This window comes from Carassius gibelio, chromosome A11, assembly GCF_023724105.1.
Source record: "Carassius gibelio isolate Cgi1373 ecotype wild population from Czech Republic chromosome A11, carGib1.2-hapl.c, whole genome shotgun sequence".
NCBI lineage: Eukaryota > Metazoa > Chordata > Actinopteri > Cypriniformes > Cyprinidae > Carassius > Carassius gibelio.
This window is the reverse complement of record NC_068381.1, coordinates 5,931,864-5,949,618: the sequence shown is the minus strand read 5'-3', so window position 1 is coordinate 5,949,618 and position 17,755 is coordinate 5,931,864. Positions and strand designations below refer to the sequence as shown.

General features: G+C 36.5%; 1 protein-coding gene across 12 annotated transcripts in view; it reads right to left on the bottom strand.

Moving 5' to 3' along the window:
• The window catches only part of LOC128022149 (inositol 1,4,5-trisphosphate receptor type 1), a 115,961-nt gene that overhangs the window by 21,266 nt on the left and 76,940 nt on the right, over window positions 1-17,755 (bottom strand). For 6 of the 12 annotated variants that reach the window (XM_052609428.1, XM_052609433.1, XM_052609435.1 and 3 more), the window contains 9 exons: window positions 11,439-11,622; window positions 11,070-11,320; window positions 10,241-10,441; window positions 8,990-9,100; window positions 8,808-8,903; window positions 8,554-8,688; window positions 7,066-7,173; window positions 6,086-6,278; window positions 3,640-3,762 (listed from right to left, as the gene is read on the bottom strand). In XM_052609428.1, coding sequence (XP_052465388.1) covers window positions 3,640-3,762; window positions 6,086-6,278; window positions 7,066-7,173; window positions 8,554-8,688; window positions 8,808-8,903; window positions 8,990-9,100; window positions 10,241-10,441; window positions 11,070-11,320; window positions 11,439-11,622 — 1,402 coding nt within the window. Of the gene's footprint in view, window positions 1-3,639; window positions 3,763-6,046; window positions 6,279-7,065; window positions 7,174-8,553; window positions 8,689-8,807; window positions 8,904-8,989; window positions 9,101-10,240; window positions 10,442-11,069; window positions 11,321-11,438; window positions 11,623-17,755 lie in introns of all 12 variants that reach the window. The other 6 variants (XM_052609427.1, XM_052609429.1, XM_052609430.1 and 3 more) reach the window with 1 other exon arrangement.

Below are 17,755 nucleotides of genomic sequence, written 5' to 3'. Positions count from 1 at the left end.
GTTTCACCTGTTGAACATGTTCGGGCACATTCTGGCCCTCAAGGGAAAGATGCTTTGAAAAAAAAAACAGAAAAAAAGTTACATAACCCTGAAAGTGTGACACATTTGAATATGTTAAGGTTCGATGGAGCTTTGTCATCAGCCGCTCTGGCATCATTTTTAATCCTTGTTTAAGTCCTGTTCTATGCGAACGGCAATGAAATGTACAGTACAGCAAGGTCTTATGTGGGAATATATTAGTAGGATTGCTAAGTGGGTGTGTGTTTGCACAGAAGAAAAATGAGGTCAGTCGGATTTGCAGGATCTTCACAGAGGGAATGGTTCCAGCTCACTCGCTCGCTCGCTCTCCCGCCTGTGAGTAGACCACATGACAGGTGCTTGTTACATAACCCGGCGTGCTAAAAATATCACAGCTGAAAGATGCATGAGCGTCGGGTACCGAGCAAGGACGGACTCGGTTTGGACAGGCAGGGCTGGTGGGCAGCCAGGAAATATTCAGAATCGAGGACGTCAAAGCCTCGGCTCCATTCATTTCCACAAACGTACACACACACATACACAAACAGACTACAGTGAAAATCTAGGATTCAAGATCTAATTTAAACCTGGAAATCAAGTTTTAGGCTTTTGAGTATGTTAAACAAAGAAACAAGATTAAACGAAGGAGAAATATTTCAGGTTTCTAGGTCACTAATCAAGTAAAACACCTATTACGTGACATTTCCAATGAAGCACTAGATCATCTTAGAATCGCTTATCAATATATTCTGGAGAAACTATTATCAGGCTTTGATCGTGTCAGCTTGAATGCCACTGTCATTAAAGCAAAAGTGGAACATAGTTCACAATAGTTTGTTTTTTTTCACTCAAAATATAATTTGTGAAGAACTGGTTTTACAGAAGATACTGTATTAAATAACGTATTAAAATGTATACCAGTGATATTAAATACTATTAATATATAGTGTTAATATTAAATAATCAAAATCATAATAATAATAGTAATATGTACTTCTGAAGCTCTCATCATGTTTGAATGGCTTCATTCTGTCAGGAGGCGTGGGAGGGTAAGGAACACACCCCTGTGCCACTCTTACACACATTCTGGAATTCTGCAGGGCATCTCATTTGACCTTTACGAATACTGTACAGGGAACTACTGAACTCTGCAAAAGGCCTTTTATAATCAGCTTGAGAGGCTTTAAACAAACTTCTAAAAATGATCGAAAATCGATTTCGAAGTGCCAACAATGAAATTGATAAGGTGTGAAACAGACAATAAGAACTGACAAAATATAATATACAATGAGGCAGGATTATGGGCTGCTGAGAATTTACTCTAAATTCAAGAATTTTAAAATTAGACTGTATAAATTGGAATTATGCTCATAACAACGTAATGGTTGCTTTTTGTGCATCATTTTGTGCTTTTCGTTGCTGAGGTGTTTTTCCTGTTCACACACTGTACTCCCAAAAGGAGCATAGTTTGGGTGTTGTTGTTTTTTTTCCTCGCTTCCCTAATGTTATGCTGTATTTCTTCCTCAAGTCTTCCTGTCCTGTCTACCCCCTTGTCATATTGCATGTTTGGACAGGTTGATGGCTAATTTCGCCGGTACTTGTGACTAGTGACAATGAAGGGCTACTACTACTACTACTAAGTAATTATAATAATAGTAATAATAACAAATAATATTATAAATAAATTATAAATAAACGTGAAATGATAATAAACCAACTTAAATATTATATATATATATATATATATAAAGGTTGAGTTGATCATATGAAAATGAAAAAAAAAAGTTTCTGTTATAAACTTGTGGCCTTGACTTAAGTACATGCAACAGTAAAATCTTTGAAAGAAGACCAGACAGTCAAAGAGCATGTGCTGTGCAGAAGAAGATGAACTTATGAACTACTTCTATAACTCTTTGTTAAATATCAAACAGCCTATTATAAACATTTGGTCAGTTTACTGATCGTTTTACAGTCATGTTTATTGCATAGACAATATTTCAAATTCACCTTTGACATGTCCTTTATCAGCTTTTATTGGTTTGCATTTAGAATCGTGACCTATATTGAATCTGTACCAGAGCTGTAGTCCAGTGGGTTTTTGGCTCCCAGAGGAGCCCTTTGTTTTAGAGACTAAAAGAGATTTCAATTAAAAGCTCAAACGCTTATGTGCACTTGAGAAAGGGAAAGGCCCAAAACAAAGGATCCCTCGGAGCCTGACCCCAGACAGAACAATGCAGAGTTTATGCCCGTCACGATGTGGCACTTATGTCAGTCACAATGACTGGACAATCAATACTCAACACAACATAAAAGAAAGAGCGAAAGAAACACAGAGAGGCCTAAGAAACATTACACATACCTAGTTACGCCATCGGTTACATTTGAAAGTAGGATGATATTGATCACAAACACAGGCAGCTTGTGCTTAAGCTGTGATGTAAGAATGAAGTAACTGCCAGGGTTTTGTCTTTATCTGGGTCTCTGTTTCAGGGTCAAATCTCAGCTGACATAAACAGGTGTTGTATTGCTTCGACATGTATACAAACACACACTTTTGATCAGAAAGAGCAGGGAGGAGATATAGACACAGACTATGAGATTAGGGCAATAGTGTGCGTGTGAGCGCTGGAGTCAGGTGACCTGTTATGCAAGTAATCAATAAACAGGTTATGCAGCAAAGCAATGTCAATAATTATGACACCCCATAAAGAACACACATGCTTTTGGATCAGAAATGCTTTCAGATGTGTCTGAAGGTAGATGTGTGTCTGTATTTTTGTTTTCTCACAATTTTCCTTTTTTATATTCTTGATTAAATGCTTGATTGAATTTGTGAAAATAAATAGCAGGGCTAAAAATGTTAACTATATAAACTACAAGAGAACTGAATGCTAATGAGGTAAGTGAAGGACATCATATCACTCAGAATGAATCAATGATATAAGATGTGTCATGACAGAAGTTAGGCCAGCAGCATTTTTGTTGGAGCTCTGTTATGTAGGCCAAATTATGTCTTTCGGGGGCTATGTGTGCTGAAAGTAGGTCAGTGAAGTGTCAAGTTCCAGCATCTGTTGCTGACTGCACTCTCCATGAAAACAGCAGTCTGTATTCTAACAAAGTTGTGACTGGTATTCTAACAATTACAGAGCACTTAAGCACCTTTTCAATTATGAATATTTGGCATTGGATGGCTAGAGCATGTTTAGATCAGAGATTTGAAAAATATAAACATCAGTGGCGGTTGGTGGAAAACTTTCTACTGTAAGTAGGGCATCACATCCAACAATTTTACCATATATCCCAATATGATTTATCCCAGTATAACAAAAAGGAAAGTATTAAGACATGATATATATGATAGATAGATAGATAGATAGATAGATAGATAGATCGATAGATATATTATGATATAACTTTATTATAGTACAATATATTATAAAAAAAAAAAACTTATATTACAAGACTTCCGAAATTATATTTATACTTAAAATTATATTTATTTTTTTCTTTTATAATATTATGTTTTTATGTGTTTATTTTTATAAACATTATATGAAAAGAAATACAAATTACATTTGTACAGAATTTCATGGCAAACAGTAAAAAAAACTTGTGTCTCACCTCCACGCACTCCTTCCAGTGGATAGAAGAATGCTACCAACAGGTTCATGAGGACGGCGAGATTAAAGGAGATGTTGCTCCAAAAGGACATGTTACGGGAACACCAGTACAGGATGGGCTGAGCTGGAGGAGGCAGCAAGTAAAACACAAAAATTCAATTCCAAAAGTTAAAGGAACATGTACACTAACACAGCATAATTTGCACCTTTGCAGAGTGTTTATTTGGATGCCATCACAAAACAAAAAGGGTCCAATACTAAAGCCCTGATGCACACCATGTCAGAGCTCCACATACATGGTTCTGTCACAAATATAAACAGACAGATTTTATTTGGAATGCTACCAACAGGTTCATGAGGACGGCGAGATTAAAGGAGATGTTGCTAATATTCAAACAAGCACCAAAGCCTTTGGCCAAGTGTGTGACTTCTGTTCCACTCAGGGAAACAATCTTGTGAATTTGGACCAGGATCACCTGGTTGCCTGAACAATGGATGATGGCAGTGTTTGAAATTAGTAAAAAAAAGTAATTATTTTTGCAATTTTGTTTGGTTTCGGGATTAAGTCAGAAATTACACATTGCGCCTTTGAAACTGCCTGTTTTCCTATACGGAAAAATTTATTCAATGTGGTTTGAAGAAAGAAAATAATCTTACATAATACGACATAGCCTGCTGGGGAAAAATAATGGATGATGTCACTAACATGTTCCAAGCAGCACTGCTCAGCTTTTATTACTTCCAAGTTGATTTTTTTTTTTTTAGGTGATTGATTGCATTATGTCATTCTACAGCCTTCTACTAAACAAACCAAAGGACATTTGTATGTTAGTTTCTATGGCAATCTCAAGGACTAATTCTAATTGATCTCAAGCTCAAATGTGCATGCACATTTCCAGTTACATCCAATCAGGGCAACATCCAATGCTCTACTTTGTAACTTCTAGAATTCCTTTCAAAATATAATTTTGTTTTGGTTAAACAATGTTATTCCAAATAAAACACATACTGGATTAACACAGAAGCTGTTTGATCAGTTGTGCAGTTTTACAGAGCAATTTCACCAACCGCAGCTAAAACTGAAATAATAAAACATAGAAATAATACCAAAGAGTTCAAAGGGTTTCTTAGCAGGGCCAAACCATATACGAAAGCTTGCTGACCTCAACCGCCACCTTTGTTTTGACCCATGATTCTTTGAGAAGTCTGGCTGGAGGATATAGTTTATGTGCTATGGCTATTTTGATAGGGGTTTTTTGTCTGAAAAGAGGAACTGGAGGAGGGGACTTTCACACACAGGCCGCCACTCTCATGACTTGGGGTTGCGGCAATGGAACATTGCTTTTACTTTGATTCAGTCTGATAAAAGCCTTCACATGTCAGTCACATAGGTGCATTACTAACTAACACAGAGTTCACACCTTCCTTTTTATTAGCAGCTCATGACCAAAAGACTCAAAGATACAAACAAGAACCGTGGCCAAATGTCCCATGCAAAAAAACAAAAATGAAAATAAAAAAAGGACTGTCTCAAAGCCCTTCATCTGTCAATCTGCTTTTTGACATGGTTCAGATCCTTATCTTGCAGGTTTTATCTTGTTATTGCGGTTCACCTCATGCTCTTCCTGTCTGAGAACTCTTATCCTTTTCCAAATAACCCATTTTCTACCATCATTGCCTCACCTTTTTAAATGTTTTCCACAGAAGCCGAATTTCGAAATGCAACAGTTTAATATAACAATAAAAACCGCACAGGTATTGGGTAATTGAATCAGTTACTTGTACCTCTGATAATTATTTTTATTTTATTTTATATATATTCTAGTATTTTGACATCCCAATTCAGCGTGGCCATTATCCCAATCTCGATCTTTGATCAGTTTCTGGTTCAAGCAGGTTTTAAAATCAGCAGGTTTTAAGGGCTGGTGCGGAGCCAGTTGGAAATGGTTCCAAATTGGTCACCAACACCCGGTTGGTGGAAAATGGGTTTTAGAGTTTCTTGCTTCCCATAATCTGTTTATTTGATCCCTTGTTCATCTTATTTCTGTAATCAGCTTTTGTGATGTAAGCCACCATGTGTTTTTGTTTGGGATCCATTTACACTTCTCCCTGACCCTGATCTTCATTCTTTCTTTCCCAATCCTTCAAGCACACATAAAACTAAAATCTTAAGCAAGCCTAAACAATTTTAAGTTACAGGTTTTATCTTGTCTATCTTATGTAAGTTAACATTTACACCCCCTCCCCACTGCCCTGGCTTGAGGGATCAGGGTGAGGCATGCATCCCCGCACCCAAAAGTGGTGCACACTGCATGAAAAGAGCCCTGATGGGTCCCTGGAGGCTGAGGGAGTGGAGAGGGCGTGTAAAGCAGCTTACTAGGTTGTAGAGGAAGGGAGTGCGCACGCACAAGGCACGGAGTTTGCGTTACCAGTGGCCTCTTGAGTACCTCGCAGCTTCTTCTGCCAGTTCATCTCATTGAAGAGGTCTTCGGAGCGTAAGAAGAAGTCATTGATCTTGCTGCCCTGTTCGTCACGCTCCGTGGTGTAATAGACACGGAGTTTGGACTCCTGGGTCAGAAATTCGCAAATGTTGGGGACGGGAAAAACTATTTGCTCCATTGTGCGATCCAGGCGGATGATCTGTAAGAGAAAAACAGATGTTGCAAGCAGTCTAGATTGGCTATAGCGGTGGTTAAACTTACAAACAGAGTTGCTGTTTTGGCCTTTTCTTGTCACCTCTTATAGTACAATCACATTACAGCAAATTTTCGAAGGTTAAGAAAGGTCCACTATCCAATGTCAAAAAGTCATTATCAAACCAAGCAGCTTTCTGTTGATCTACGTGGTGAATTTATGTAACAAAAGTAAACGAGAGAAATGTGTAAAAATTATGTTTATTTTTTTTTGCCATTACGCGAAACTCCCGATTGCGTAGATGCTTTGAAATGGGATTTTGCCTGCAATATTTTTTGCAAAGCAATGGTAAATGTAACCATACTTTAAGGGACAGAGCTATTTATTTAAGATAAAAACAACATATAGCAATTAAAATTGTATACGTATGAACAAATCTTGCCGTACTATGACTTCTTTTTTTTCTGTTGCAATGCTAATGCTAACATGTAATTGCTAAGGTTTTCTGAGGATTTTTAGTATGTTCTGGGTAAAAAAATATCTATGACATTCTGGTTGCTCCAACACAATTTTATGGTATTTAATAAAAAAAAAAATTGTTCACCAGGTGAAAATTGTAAATCTAATCACTTTGAAAAAAAAAATGCTTTATGTCCATAGCATAAATGTCAGTTTTTTTTTCTTTTTTTTTCTTTTACAAATTAGCAATATTAATAGTGATGATTGTGTACTCAAGTCAGAGAAACTATGGATGCTGTATGAATAATGGCCAACATAGATGGACACCACTGACCTCGATTTGTGCTGTGTGTTTGGCGTAGAACTCTAAAGCTTCATCACCCTCCCCATACGTCCCTCCTGGCTTCAGCATGGCCTGGAGTTCCTTGTTGTGTCTGGCTAACTGCGGGTGCATGTGGAAAAAGGGATGAGGCTGAGCTTCTGTGCTTTCATTGAGACAGTGTATAGATGTTGTAATGACCTGTCTGGCCTTGCTGTTTTGCTCATAACACACTTTACCATCAGTGAAAAAGCCAACACCTGTCTGAGAAATGCTTGCTTAAAAAAAAAAAAAGAGCGCAAACCTGAACTCATACCTGCGAAATACATAGGTTACTGTAAAATAATAACATACCTAATCTATGAATGTTTCGGAATATGATGTCAAATGTGCGGTACTGTTCACATAAAAGGTTTCCTTCCTTAATCCTATAATAAACCTTTGTAATCATTACACCCATACCTTGAGCAAACATCATGAAACATTTTACCAATCTAAAACTTTAGATGATGATAAATAACAGTGTCACAACTGCAACACAAAAGTCTGATGCTTTGAAACTTTAGAAGCATGCAATGGTGCATTTTTATTTTTACATTCTTACTTTACTTTGACGGTAACAAAGCTCAGTATATGATGTCATTCGGGTAGCTATAAACATGCAGATTATTTAACTTTTAACTTGCTCTGGGATATTTTCTTCAAACTGTTGGCCCTTCCTTTAGAGTCGTTTATCTGGATGAGAAAAATTACTGTAGAAGAAGACAGTTCTTCTACAAAAAGAATTATGCTGCTGGCCTAAATGCAAAAGGAATCTGACCAATGCTTAAACATATGGAAATTAAACAAAAAATAAATAGACTTTGACAGCCACTTTACATCTATTGAATTGTATTTTTCTGTATTTTTTCATATTCAATAAGGTCAAGTGCAACAATAACTGCGTTGATGCCTTTTCAGTGCTAAGTCTTTAGTAAATCCTGACAGTATTTGTTTAACACGCTGGCGCTGGCGCTAGCGCAAGCTGTTAGTAAACCTGGCCCTTGATCTCCTTTTCCAATAAACAGCCATTCAGAATTTTCATAATGGCCCAATTACGATAACAACAGGGGTCAAAGCCCAGTAGTGAACCAATAAACTCAGTTAAAAAACACAGTCAGTACAGCCACCACAGATGGACTGAGCTTTTCAGCCTCAACCTGCAAAAGCATATTTATCTATTATTTGCGTAAAACTAAATCAAAGGGGCCTGTCTAATATACTTTTTGTTCCCTGGTCTTTTCATTTACCAACTCCTGATGCCAAACAGTGTCATTTGGAAGGCCGGTGGAAAAGCTGCACCACTCCCAACATGGTTATTATATAATTGACCCTCAAACGATGACCCAGATAATTACGTGAATAGGCAGAATATCTATACTAAAGCACACAGGCGAGGGGAAGACGTGATATAATCTAGACATATGACACACTGAACTCGCAGTGAAAGTGAAAGTGCATCACCTGATGGGCCAGGATGTAGATGTTGTGACCCACATTTCGTGGAGAAGCAGCGTGCTCTTCCTCACCATGCTCATCATCATCGTTGTGCTCTACCTCAATTTCTCCTTGCATGTAGGCTTTTTTGATCACTTCCACCTGTACGCCAACCAAACATTTAAATAATGACAGTAGATGGTTTGTCACCAAATGCAAAACAGAAAATCTGCCCACTGCCAACAGAGAAAGATGTGTTTTCAATGCAAAGTGCCATTCACCAGTTCTTTAGGCCTCATGTTATACAGGATTCGCTCCGCGTTCTCACTGTCGTGGCGGCTTTCCATGATGGCAAGTAGCAGTTTTGAGGCATTATTCTACAACAAAGAGACGATTCACGTCAATTATTTTGGAATAAAGTGAAAAGTACATATCCCATAATGCTGTGGAAGTGTTCTCACACCTTAAGCTCCAGGACCAAGTCCATCCTCTTCTTTCCGAGAGGGTTGATGTCATTGAGAATGAGAGCGATGATGATGTCAATGCCATTACATTCATGTGTGGCAATACAATTCTGAAGGGAAAAGATGTTAAATATAAACTACCAATCTAAAGTTTGAATTTGGTAAGACTTTTTTTTTTTTTGACTATTTTAATCCCCCCAAAAAGGTGTAAAATATTATAACAATTAAAAATATCTTTTTTTAAAATAAATTAATTTATTAATGTAAATTATTCCGGTGATACAAAGCCGAATTTTATCATTTTCCACAGAATTTCTCTGAAATAGAAAAGTAGAAGATCTAGTTTTAAAATAATGCAAAAGACTTTACTGTCACTTTAAGTCAATTTAATGCATCTTTCTTTCTTTCTTTCTTATATATATATATATATATATATATATATATATATATATATATATATATATATATATATATATATATACACACACATACACACATACCCAAAACTTTTCAATTGTGTTCTATATTAAGAATATAATTTTTTGAAGTGAAAATAAGCTACAGATTTGAGCATTAGAAGGCTAAACAATTTAAACAAATGTCGTCCAATTTTTTTTTTAAATAAATCATAAATGTTTAATATGTAAATAAACCTGCAATTAAGCAATTATGGCCCTGGAACAGATTGCTTCAGTGAGAGACTAATCATCTTATCATTACAGGACAAAAGCACATTGTCATCTTACAAGTACAATACATTTCCTCGTAGAAAAGTTGGACAATGATGATATTCATGATATTCAGCCCCATTATGAATGTCCTAGGAAAAGTTGCATAATGCCCAGCCCGAAACACAAAGAAACAATTTGCCATAATTTTGAGAAGACAATAGAGGATATATAGTGTATGTGCATCTAAGGCTGCATAATCTCAAAGTAAAAGTTCAATCAACAATTAAAATTCTGCCATCATTTACCCTCCTTGGTGTTTTGAGTGAATGAGACCAGAAGTGATTTACAAATGACATCTAATTCACAAAAGAATGATTGAATGATTACAGACTGTTCAGAGAGGCCTTTCCCAAAATCATCACAAGCCTAAGTAGACTTTGAATCCAGTGCTCACTTATTCCTAAAATAATATTATGATTCTTTTATGGTGAGAGTAAATGACAACTGAATTTTCATTCTTGGATGAACCATTTCTTTAGAGTTTGGAATAGAAAGAGGGTGTGGATGTGTCAGGTCCACCTGGTTTTCATGGCAAGGGCCCTGGCAGTACTCGGTCAGGCTCTCCACAGTCTGGTTTATGAGAGCGACGTTTTTCTCATTAATATAAAGCCCCAGCAGCCCCAGACCTCCTGTAGTGCTGCCACATATACAATCAAGGAACTGCAGTGTCTCACACACAACGTTGTAGTTGTTTTTGTTGTTCTGACAGCGAAGGAAGTTCTAGAACACAAGGAAGAAAAAACAGGAAATGAGGGACATGCTTTTGTATTTATAAGTCATATTAGAGCGAAAAAGAAGCAGAGTCGATATAGAACTCTTAGTATGATTTGGAATAGGATTTAGATTCAATCAAGAATCATAATTCTTTGGAACAAAAAGGGGTTTCAGATTTCTTTCCTATGTATTTTTTTCATCAAGGACTTTGAGAATGTCAGATCCAAGAGATTAAATTGTAAAAACATGTTTATGATGTAACCATCCGCCTTTTCAGCTAACAAGGTTTATGAACCTTTGACTGCTCAATCCTTTCTGCGATCCACTTTTCCCAATTTAACCAGTCACTGATGGATGAAATTAAGCACCTTGCTACAGTTTATTTTCCTCAAATAACCCTTTTCACTGAGAAAAACACCACCTTAGGGAAATAAAACGGCTTGCAAATAACATTTAATGTTGAGTTGAATGAATATGATCTACTGAATGAATATGAACATAGTTCCTTAGGGAAATTACCATGTAACTACAATAATTGGATAGCCTACTTTTTTTTAGTTAGCAACATTTGGGAAACTTAGTTAGCGCTATCAATGCTAAGTTTCTCACTCTATTCTCTAGTACAGCAGCTGACCTGCAGTTCACGGTTGTGGTTCTCACAAAGGAGCTGCAGAAGGCGCAGGATTGGCTGCATTATGGTTATGATCACGCTCATCTCATTGTCATCCTGGTTCTTCTCTCCTGTGCTGCTCGGCCCCTCCGCCACATTCAGATGCTCATCTACATCAGCCTCCCTTCGGTAAGTGGTGAAGGCTTTCTTAGTGGCAGTAGAAGCTTCAATAAGTTGCTCTCGCACTTCCTCGGTTACTACTGCAACCTCCTTGACTGAAAATAGGGAGGGTTATATATGTTTAGTACGAGGTTACATCCTGGTATAACTATACACATTATAATCACATGTAGTGGTATGTGTAGTTTTTGGTCAGGTGTGCTGAGCCCTGACCTTTCTTGCGTGTTTGGGTGTTCTTCTCGTTGGTGTCCTCATCTTTGCGCTTGCTGCCCAGATCGCTGGTGTTCACCGTCACAGTTGCCTTTATCTCTTGCTGGGCCAGCTTCATCCGCTCATAAAACACTTTAAAGAACTTCTCTGACTTACTGTCGCCTGTCAGACGGCAGAAAAATGACCGCTGGAGGAATAGGTAGAGGGAAAAAGAAAAAGAAAAAAAAAGAGTTAGCATACTGTAAATTAATAGAAAAGAGAGGATGGGAGAGACTGTAACTTTTTTTCTCTATCTCTGACCTTCAGAATGAAATGGAACTCAGAACATAAATGAATCCAATAGTTTGGATAGTTTGGTGTGAGCATGTCATCTAAACACAAATCACACAAATCCAAGTAAAACCAATACCATTCTTTTCCAGAACTAAATAAAATATGTATTTAAAATGAATAAAGAATTGTATTTTTATATCTAAAAATATTATGTGTATAATTAGTCATTATGTAAATGTATGAATAATTTATGCAATGTATCTAGTTGTTAAATTTATATCAGTAAAATATATATCTATATCAAGTATGTGTACAATTTATTTTATTATTTATATTAGTTTTCATCAAATATATATATTATATATAGTTTTTTTCCGAGTATGGGTCTGTGTGACGTTAGATGGAGCGGAATTTCCTTATATGGGTCCTGACGCACTTCTGCCGGAAGAGCGCGCGCTCCCCTATAGCGAGGCAGAGCACAGACATTTCATTGATCAGAGCGATTCACTGATCAGAGCGAGAGCATCGCGAAAAGTCACAAAAGAAGTGTGTTTTTGGTTGCCAGGGCAAGACAACCCTGCACAGATTACCAAAAAAAAAAACAGCATTAAGGGACCAGTGGATGGAGTTTATTTCTACAGAGCATCAACGGAGTTGTGCAAGTGTTTGTGTTTGTTCCCTGCATTTCGAAGATGCTTGTTTTACAAACAAGGCCCAGTTTGACGACGGATTTGCGTATCGTTTATTTCTTAAGGATGATGCAATCCCAACGAAAAAGGGTCACGATCGTGTGTTGGAACCGCAGGCGGTGAGTAAAACTGCTTCAAATATCTCTGCCTCCTTGTTAGTGCGTCCCCTCCCATGCCGGAGACCCGGGTTCGAGCCCCGCTCAGAGCGAGTAGTGGCTGCTGCTGCTGCTTTCGTTCAGTTTCGGCCTCAGGATCTGATTCTGGATCATAAATAAACGGCTGAATTTGACTATAAGCCATGGTTTGTTTTGGATGATGGTTTTTCCCTCACGGTAATGTCACAGTTTCCACATGCTCTCAACGCAAAAGCCTATTCGCGCTCGTGATTCTTTAGCTCCGCCCACACGTCACGCCTCCAGCCGGTCGTGTTTTTCCGGGAAAAATCGGTACAGACTATCTTTCTCTTATGAATATAATAAAACTAAAGACTTTTTGGAGTTATGAAGGATGCAGTACTACTCTATAGGTACTCAAGATTAACAGGATATTGAGTGAAAACGATCATTTCACCCCCCCCCCCCTTTAATATAGCGAACAAATTAATCGCATGCATTAACACATACATTTTGACAGCACTAATATAATTATTAATATTACTCTATTTTATTTCTTTATTATATATATTTAATTTCTGTTATATATATATATATATATATATATATTTTAATTTCTGAAAAATATTAAGTGTGTGTGTTCATACATAATTTTTTTTTATTAATAATGATAATAATTATATTTATAATTTTTATTAATTGATAAAACATTTATAAATTATATACAAACATACATATTGTCTACAGACAATATATAACTTTAAACAAATATATAACTTTAAATAAATAATATACAATAAATATTTGTATATTACATTTTTTATTATATATATATATTAAATATTATTTTTACATATTTAAATTATTTAGTATTTTACATTTCAGTTGTATACTTATATACTTATATACTATATATAATCTTATATTTCAAATAGTCAGGGGAAAATTGATTCCCATTATACATTTTCATCTGCATGTACCACTCCTATGCCAGCGCATAAGGAGTTAAGTCAGCAGCCATGCTCCTCAGCAGAGTTCTCATGTCCCTCCCTCCCCTCCACCCTGTTTACTGCCAGCCAGACTCACACCACTGCGGTTACATAAGCCTCTCTGAGCGGCCGACACACACACACTCACAGCAATTACCACGGAAATAACCTGGAGTGCCTCCCTCAGCTCACCTGATTTTACACCATCTGTCTCCACACCGTCCCAAGCACTGCAAGGTCTGGCACAGTCGACACATTTGCACAAACAAGCACATAATTCACATGGTTTGTGTTCATTCAAAAGGTTTGATTTTCTGCTGAACACAAAAATGAGGTGCTGAACTGCAATTTAATAATACATCATCCCAATTTAAATATTCAAGGAAAACTTTCAGCTTCCTTCTATGAATAAAAGTATCCCACTGGTTATGTAGTGTTTTTCTCTGGTATATCCTGTCCTACTTTTTTTTCTTTTTCTTACGTAAGTCAGTAATCAGCTGAGTGGTGGAGGGGATAGCAGCTCATGCACGCTCGCACAGGACGACAGGGGAAAAAGGAGGGGAGAGGAAAATCCTGCCCTACTTTTCTCAAGCCAAACAGGCACGGAGTGGGTGTGTGATGCGCGGCACAAGGAGGGAGGGTGAGGAGTGCAAGTTATCTGCCGAAATTCTGGGGCAGTTTTGAAATCCTGTTACATAACCAGCCTTCTTTCCAGGTTAACAGTGAACACAGCCATTCAGGCCTCTATCAAACAACAGTGAGCGAATGAGAAACGCAACACACCCAACACACATTTACACAAAGGAGACATACTTCAAAAATGATTCATTTGCCCCAGCACATCCAGAAAACATCAGGACGTCGTCGAACAAGGTGCATTTGAAAAAACAAACACAAAAAACACAAACTATTTCTTTCTGTGAATGACCTCTTTGTTAAAAGCTGCTCACTGAAGTTAATTGAAGGCAGTCCTGACACAGAGCCAGATTAAAATGCTAAGCAAATCAACAGGTTATGTAAGACCTGGAGCAGAGGAGAAGTGGAGTTTGGAGCATTACTGCATTCAAATGTGCAAGTCTCATGACTGCTCTTATAAACAAGCCACATCAGATGCGTCGCTGCACTTAACATGTCAACACATGATTGCCATATGACGTACAGGCAGGAAAACAGCGGAAAGATTGGGAAAATAAGCATGGAAAGTGTTTTCCAGGTGTTAGAAAAGAGTCTTCGAGGTTTTTCAGACTAATGACCCCCTAGTGGATAAAAAGATTGAACAGGGACCCCTGTAACATATTGTATAAAACTGAATGTTTCATTTTAAGCCTGGTTTATACAATAATTAATAATTCATGTTTGTTTGAGTTCTTTGTGATGCTTACATTGCAAAGCCATTATTATTAACCATTATTATTAACATTTAGCTGAACTTGAACTTCTTAGCCTCAGCTGAAGTCACCTTAAAATATATTATAGCTATACTTTTTAGTTTAAAAGTAAAAATAAATATCTAAAATAATATATATATATATATATATATATATATATATATATATATATATATATAAAATTAACAATGTAATTGATCATTTATAAATGTTTAAGTAAAATATAAAAGCAAATAAATGTATTAAAAAGTAAAAAAATTTAAAATATATATAAAAAAGGTAATAAAAATAAATGCAGAAACATTAATGAATAAATAAACAAATAAATAATTAAATACAAATTTTAAAAATAAATACATTTATAAATAATAATAATTTAAACATACATAATATATTTGAAAAATAAAAAATAAAAATAAATGCAAAAAATAAAAACATTTGTAGAAACAAATGAATAAATAAACAAATAAAAATTAAATAGTACATAATATAAATAGTATTACAAATAGTAAATAATATAATTTAGAATTTATGCATGATTGAAAATATAAAATAGATCTTAAAATATAAAATATAAAAAAAAAACAATACATATATAATTAATAATAATTTAAATAATATATATATAATATAACTGAAATTAAATTAATCAACTATTGCAGTCTCTTCTGAATATTAAAAAATATTGGTACTCATTCCCATCCCTATAATATGGAGTGTTGTGAATCTTATGTTATTTGCACAGCTGGAAGCGATGTAAGAGTTTCTAATGTTGTACAAGCCACATGCGATCAGCACAGACAGGCTTGACTTCTGCCTGACCTTTATGTGCCGTATGACGAAAGTGCACATGAGGCTTCATAATGCATGTGAGAAATGAAGAAGAGGCTGTATCATGAACTGGTGACTTACAGGACAAACTCCTACATGAAAATGTTCATTTATAATGTCGCAAAAGATTTCTAATGCAAATAAATAGTTTTTCAACATCTGATGTTTCTTGAGCAGCAAATCATCAAAGGGTCACGTGACATTGAAGACTGAAGTAATGATGCCGAAATTTCAGTTTTACATCACAGGAATAAATTACATTATCATACGCCTCAAACTCATCATATCTTCTACAAGCCTGTCAGATTGTTATATATGAAGTCTATCCAGACAAGGTGACCAGCCACGGCCTGACAGGAAGTAGATGCTGCATGGGCAGGTTAATGTGGGCAGCCGCAGTTCCCTAATAGCAGCATCAAAAGGTCAAGCAGCTACTGCTTCCCCCCTTCTGTCCTCTTCTCGTCTATCCGAGCTTTTGGCATCAACAAGAGGATGTTATGCAAGATCTATTTATAAGCGCAAGCTCAATCGGTGCTGTCGTCGTGCCCACCCGCCCTGGTAACCACGGGAACGGCTCGCTCGGCAGCGGCTGGGGATGCGGAGAGATGTTGATGTACCGCTACACAGCACGTCCTTCACACTTCAACGGCAGTTTCACAACAGCAGCTGAAGGAAAGTTTGCAATACGACACGCATATAGACACATCCACTCAAGGATTTTAAGTGCACTTACTAAATCCATTAGAGAGCACTAAAATGCCACATGAGGAAGACCATGATAATAAGAGATGGAGAGGGGGTTAACCTTATAAAGCCTACTGTATTATATTTGCTATGCAAATTTCTAAGGCCTCTAAAGTATCAATATGATCAGAAGTGAATCTACATGCCTTCTGTCGTCTGATTGATACCTTATACTTGCCTTTCGGTATGATTCTAAAAACATCCACCTTCAAGTGGTTTATGTTGCAAAGTTTTTATGATTTTTGCAAAATAAAGATAATAATAACTTTTATAACGTTTTTAATATTTCAAGATGAACACTTACTGGACTGAGGGGGATTAGGTTTACTTAAAATTATCCATGCATAATTTATTTAAAAAAATCGGGTTAAAATGTAAGTATCAAATATACACATGATTTACATACACAATCAAACAATCCCAAATCAAAACTACAGAGACTTGTTGATAAAGCTAAGCATCTAAATATTATATTACCAAGACATTATTGGAAGATTTAGAGTGACAACTGATATTTTTTTGATCATTTATTTTGTATTTTTTCTACATACTATTTTAATACATTATCTTGTAGTTAATTTTTCTGATTTATTTTAATTTATATAATTTCTATTCCGACAGATTTAATTTTATATATAAAAAAAAAATTATTATATATATTTAGCCTTTTAATAAATTAATCCTTAAAAAAAAAATCAGGCTTTACGGGGTTAAATAAGCTGGATGTAAATACAGCCGAGGTCGGCTTTAAACACACTCTCACATGCCTTGAGTGCTGGAGTAATAGCACCCACACCTGCTGTTCTTCATTACGCTCGTGTGCATCTGCTCGTGTCTTGAGGGGCTGTTTGGAGCTTACGGTAACCAAGAGGGCCGTGGGCAAAAACAGAGATGTTTACACATCTAACTTCAAGTGCACAGAACATCTACAAGGACAACACCAACTGTGACAAAGGTCGAAAAAGTATGTAAATATTTATAGGTCATAATAGACAAACACACTTCCCCCTCACACACACACACACATTGGGTTTGTTATATAGGTCAAAAGCTAATGTTTAACCGAGGTGCGTGCACTTATGTGGCAGGCGACAGGTGCGAGGTGTGACTTGAAACCTCGGGAGGAGTCCTCCAGTTTGTGTCCCACTACACCTGACGCCATTTTTCCAACATTACATAACAGGCCTGACTACAGCAAGAGCCAAGGTTTGAGTTCAAAAAAGCAATATTGTCATTAATCTGCCTCTCCTCTCTTTTAAACATCAATGATGATGTTCAAAATGCAGCCATGAG